General features: G+C 32.3%; 1 protein-coding gene across 3 annotated transcripts in view; it reads left to right on the forward strand.

Moving 5' to 3' along the window:
• ADGRL4 (adhesion G protein-coupled receptor L4) overlaps nt 1–5,555 on the forward strand; it is a 113,405-nt gene extending 107,850 nt beyond the window's left edge. The window contains exons 14-16 of one of the 3 annotated variants that reach the window (XM_032361572.1): nt 1,817–1,908; nt 3,234–3,402; nt 4,151–5,555. In XM_032361572.1, the coding sequence (XP_032217463.1) occupies nt 1,817–1,908; nt 3,234–3,402; nt 4,151–4,213 (324 nt within the window). In that variant the 3' untranslated portion in view covers nt 4,214–5,555. The remainder of the gene's footprint in view (nt 1–1,816; nt 1,909–3,233; nt 3,403–4,150) is intronic. The other 2 variants (XM_032361573.1, XM_032361574.1) reach the window with 2 other exon arrangements.
• Nucleotides 5,556–6,000: the final 445 nt, after the last annotated feature.

A 6,000-nucleotide genomic window follows, 5' to 3' on the forward strand; every position in this document is an offset into this window, starting at 1 on the left:
AAAATTATTTGCAAATGTTCAAACCAATAATTTGACATATATTTTTTATAGTAACCAACTTTAATACTTTTTATTATTTTAAAATATATATATACACCTATTTATAAAATTAAATTGTTGTTTCCAAATTTATTTAAAGAAGCTGTAGCTATAAAAACCTAGAATATACTATGTATTCTCCTTTCATAAGTAAAAACTCCTTATAAAATTAAATATTAAATTATAATTTCAGTTAGTTACTTGAGCCTAAGATAAGGTGAAACTATCAATTCAATCACTTTTAATATACTTTCTCTCCCCTCTGCAATTGCTGAAGTCTTTCCTTTGTATGGAAGAATTACTGTAATTAGAATTAATTAATCATATCATTCAAGTGATGGACATTTGAAAGCAGGAAGAAGGGAATAGACCCTTATCCCTTTAAGATTTTCTCTCAAGGACTTCTCCATGGAGAAGTGACAACATGAAATTATCTGACCCGTTCTTTCATACTGCTTTTTAAATAGTAAATTTTCTTTTAAGGATTTTATTTTATTTATTTGACAGACAGAAATCACAAGTAGGCAGAGAGACAGGCAGAGAGAGAGGAGGAAGCAGGCTCCCCGCCGAGCAGAGAGCCCGATGTGGGGCTTGATCCCAAGACCCTGGGATCATGACCTGAGCCGAAGGCAGAGGCTTTAACCCGCTGAGCCACCCAGGCGCACCCAGTAATTAATAAATTTTGAGAAGCTACATAAAACTCCTTAAAATACAGAAGGAAAAAAACAATTTTTTTTTAACTATAAGCTTTTGAAATACTAGTGTAAGAATTAGGTAAAAATTAAATTATTGCACTTTGCTATTATTGCAAAATGGCTTTGGAAAAAATCTATTTGGATTAATAAAATATTCAATAAAAGATCAATCTACAAATTTTTATAATATTTGATATTAATTATTAGTATGCTCAGATTAAATAAATATACATTTAAAATATACTTTTGACTTAATCTTCTGGCACTACAAATATGAGTTTAGGTTTTCCAAAAATATAGGAAAAGAGGAGACTTTTCATAATGCAGTCACTTTAAAAAAAGTGGAAATTGTATGTACTTTACTTAGCCCATAATAAGAAATATAAATACCAGAATGATAAATGTTTAATAAAAAGTATATACCGTCAAACAAACATTTATTTCAGTGATTAATATTTTGAAAGTTTGTGAGGTTCAATCTAGGGAAAGGAAATCTGAGCATAAATATTAGGAGACACAGCTAGATGAACCATACAAAAGAAAGTACACTCAAAACACTTTCTAGGAATAGAAATTGAAGGTGTTTGGTTGGATTTTCTAATTTCTCTGAATATTCTTTTTCCAGTTTAATTTTTTAAAGGTTGACACAATTATCACTAACACTTCTCCTCGAAGCAACATATAATTTAATGAACAAAATTTGATTTTTCAAATGTTCACAAAGTTTTTCAAACCAACATTTAACTTAATAAGTCTATGAATCTGTAATTGGCAGCCGATGATAGTCATCAATCTGTAGACGTGATCGTACATCTGAAGAAGTTTCTGTAACAGGGTGTTTAAAATATCTGGCAAATTGTACTACCATTTGTACTAACAATTTTCAGTGCTATCATAAAGATCAGCCACAGATTTGCTTCCTGAAATCTACCAGAGGGTTTGTACTTAATAATATACATAAAAATCCCACTGTTTTCTAGTTTCTATCTTATTTGAAATCTTTTGTATTTATTTACTTCCTTCATATGTATCTAATTGACTATGAAAACTATCTCTTCTTTGAAATTCATTTATTTCCTCAGGTTAATCTCTTGGCTTTTGGATTTATCATATACAAAGTTTTTCGTCACACTGCAGGGTTGAAACCAGAAGTTAGTTGCTATGAGAACATAAGGTAAAGGTCTCTTTAACTCTATTTCTTAAGTAGTTAAAAGCTTTGGTAACTTAAGGCACAAATAATTCTTGAAAGGACTGTTTTTAAAATTATTTTTATACTTTCTTATGCCATATCTAAAATACTTATTGTTAAATAGCATTTAATATGTTTAATAAGATTATAATCACCACAGATTAAATGGTAAGTAAAGCAATCTTTTCCAACATAATCCCCTTTGAAAGAAAAGATGATGGTTGTGATTTAGGGCAAAAATAGGCCTTAGTGATTTTCTTTGGAAAACATTCCTCGGAGCTTAGTAACTGTGTTTCTTTCTTGTGACTCCTCGTTTGCATGCTGCCATGATTTTTCCTTCAACCCTCTCTTTAAAACTGATTTATTGAGACCTTGAAAATGGTTTGTTCAGGAAAAACTGAAGTGTACTATAGGGAACATTAGAAACCACTAACGTTTGTGTTGCTTGGAAACACTCCTGTAGTTTCAATACCTCGCACAAGATTTATAGTTCGGATTTAGCAAATGTTTGATCGATTACTTTCTTTTATCCCTCACATTCATAGCTTCATGTAGTGTGATGGTTTTAATAAAGTTGAAAATGACTCATTTTCTGAGGTACACTGCTTAAACATCTTCTGCAGTATGGAATGATTAGACGAAGAATGAGAAAATAATCATTCGTTGCCTCATTTTCAAAGCAGTGTCCTCAGTGAGCAGGACCGAATATTGCTTGACCAAAGTCATAGGCAATAAGTTGAAAATACATGTTTTTTAAAAATTTTTAAGAAAACAGTATTCTGATATGAATTTATTTTGAGGTAACTGTATTGCAACAGTGAAAAAAAATCTAGTTTTATCTCTTATCCTTTCTTGTCTAAACCTGAAAGGAAAGCAGAAGTTTCCTTTGATGTCGTGTACACGTACTGACCCAAGTCCACGTGGTATAGTTCTCCAAGGTTTCTTAGGGAAAATACCTCCTAACAGATATATGTCTTATCTTCAGGAATTATTGCAACATTTGATTTGAAATCAAAGCACATACACTGCAGTACAATAGATAAAAATATTTTAGGATTAAGGAAATTCCTTGAAAAGTACTATATTTTAATAAAGTTGCCTTCATTTTGGATGCACATCCCCACCCCGGGGCAGTAACATACCCAGAAGCCCATCTCCTGAAGCTAGAATAATTTGTCAGTTTCAAAATCCCTTGTGGTCTTTGTAGATTTCTTCATTATACCATCAACTCTTTTCTCACATAATTGGAGTTTAGGGGTGTGTTGAATATATGTGATGTTCTTAACTGAAACATTTCAATTATATTCTAGGTCTTGTGCAAGGGGAGCCCTTGCTCTCCTATTCCTTCTTGGCACCACCTGGATCTTTGGGGTCCTCCATGTTGTGCACGCATCAGTAGTAACAGCTTACCTCTTCACTGTCAGCAATGCCTTCCAAGGGATGTTCATTTTCTTATTCCTGTGTGTCTTATCTAGAAAAGTAAGCAGTTTTATTTTATATTTGTTCATTTGTTTGTTTTTTTTTTTTAATTTTGGCCAACCCTACAGCATATTCATGTAGCATCAGTTACCAAATTGATAAAAATTCTTATTCTCATGGATTTATGGTGAGTCCTTCTGTAGTCTCAATGCAGTATGCTTTAGTATCAAAGTAATCAGATCCCCTAGCTTTTCATATGGAAATAGGCTTTCAAACAAAACTTGTTTTTAGGAATATAAACATAGCATCTATTAATTTGAGCATATTCTGACAGATGATGAGAAAACAATACTTTTGTATCAGCATGGATGGGACTGGAGGAGATTATGCTGAGTGCAATAAATCAAGCAGAGAGTCAATTATCATATGGTTTCACTTACCAGTGGAGCATAAGGAATAACATGGAGGACACTAGGAGAAGGAAAGGAAAAGTGAATTGGGAGAAATCGGAGGGGGAGATGAACCATGAGAGACTGTGGACTCTGAGAAACAAACTGAGGGTTTGGGAGGGGAGAGGAGTGGGGGATGGGTGAGCCTAGTGGTGGGTATTAAGGAGGGCACGTATTGCATGGAACACTGGGTGTGGTGCATGAACAATGAATCTTGGAACACTGAAAAAATTAAATTAAATTTAAAAAAAGAAAATACTTTGAAAACCAAATATAACAATTAATGTGATTTGAAAATAATTTGATGCGGTTGTTGCAATTAAATTTAACATTTCCTTTTTTTCTTTCTTTTTTTTTAGATCCAAGAAGAATACTATAGATTGTTCAAAAATGTCCCTTGTTGTTTCGGATGCTTAAGATAAAAATAGAGAACTATGGATAATTGCCACACATAAAAAAGCCAGGCTGTGGATGGCCAATGTATAAAAATGACTTGAACCAATTGTCCAGTTATTAATTACTAGATAATCAACTATTTTAAATCAGTTTTTCTGTTTACAGTGTAGGAACTGCAGATAAGATACCGTACTTATGTACTATATACCTAGAGTTTGCTCTTCTCCACGACATAGTTATGTCAAAATAGTATTACAGATATATGAAAAGTAATTGGTTTCTCAGGAGTGATATCACTGCGCCCAAGGAAAGGTTTTCTTTCTAACACAAGAAATATATGAATGTCCTGAAGGAAACCACTAGCTTGATATTTTTGTGACTCATGTTGCTTTTGAAACTAGTCTCCTATCACCTTGGTAATGAGCTCTGTTACAGAAAGTGGAATATGAGAGAATGAAGGGGCAGAATGTAAAGCAGGAAAAAGGAAATGGCTATTATAACAATGAGTAAACTTGGTTTTTTGTAAACTAAATGAGAAATTATAGGTAAAATAATTCAATGAACACATCTTACCATTGTGTGAATTGTTCTGAACTTAGATTTCTATCAAAACAACTTAGAATTATATTTGTTATATCCATTTTCTTTTCTAATTTTCTAAAGAAGACACAAAAGTTCATAAATGAAATGACAATTATGTTCTGTTTTTTAAGTTAACATTATGAGGTATATGCTGTTTTATACTTATTTCATGGATTATGACTTCATATTCTTAATCAGTTATACATAAATGTTTCAAATTAGAATATTGTTCATGGCTGTAAATGTAAAAATAGTGTATATAAAGCTCAAGAATTCTGGCCTATAATCTTTCAGTTAGTGAAAAATATTGTTATCTCATTAGGCTAGTATATTTGATTTCTTTATTTCTTTTAATTTTAGAAAAGTTATAGCTCACATCACAATATTCCCTTTTAACTTACTATTTTTAAAAGGGCATTGTAAATATGAAAGTATTCAGAAAGTGAATTGCTATTTTTTTTCTGTTCAGAAAAGTACACATTTAAAAATGTTATTTATAACGAAGAAATCACTGAGAACTGTAGAAATGGTCACAGTGGATCTATTTTCTGACAGTTTTCTACTATCTATTAAAGCATATCTGCTTAAATGTATGGCTTCTATCTATCCTCAAATCTTCTCATTAGAATGTAGAAGCAGTTATTTTATTTCAAAAATATGTAATTGTCTGCACGTACCTGTAGAAGTTTGCCAATACACTAAATGTGATTTTAAATTAATTTCTCCAGCTGTTAAAATGAAGTCTGTCAAAACTTGCTCTAACAAATAAAATGTTATCTAAATGAATACAGCTACTGCTCTGCTGAGTCGTTTTCTCAAGAAAGATGAGCTACCTGACAATATGTCTTATACATTTTTAGAGACTTCATGATAAATTTTCATTATATCTTCTGATCTCTCATACACTGAGCCTATGACCCATTATTATTATTGTCATTATAGAACAGTGTTATAAGAATGTGATATTGAGGGGTGCCTGGGTGGCTCAGTGGGTTAAAGCCTCTGCCTTCAGCTCAGGTCATGGTCACAGGGTCCTGGGATCGAGTTCCACATCAGTCTCTCTGCTCAGCAGGGAGCCTGCTTCCCCCTTTCTCTCTGCCTGCCTCTCTTCCTGCTTGCGATTGCTCTCTGTGTCAAATAAATAAATAAAATCTTTAAAAAAAAAAAGTGTTATTGAAAAACTAATCTGCTTAATCGATATATACAAATGATGTATGGTAGGCAGACTAAC

The sequence above is a fragment of the Mustela erminea genome, chromosome 10 (assembly GCF_009829155.1).
Source record: "Mustela erminea isolate mMusErm1 chromosome 10, mMusErm1.Pri, whole genome shotgun sequence".
In the NCBI taxonomy this organism is placed as follows: domain Eukaryota; kingdom Metazoa; phylum Chordata; class Mammalia; order Carnivora; family Mustelidae; genus Mustela; species Mustela erminea.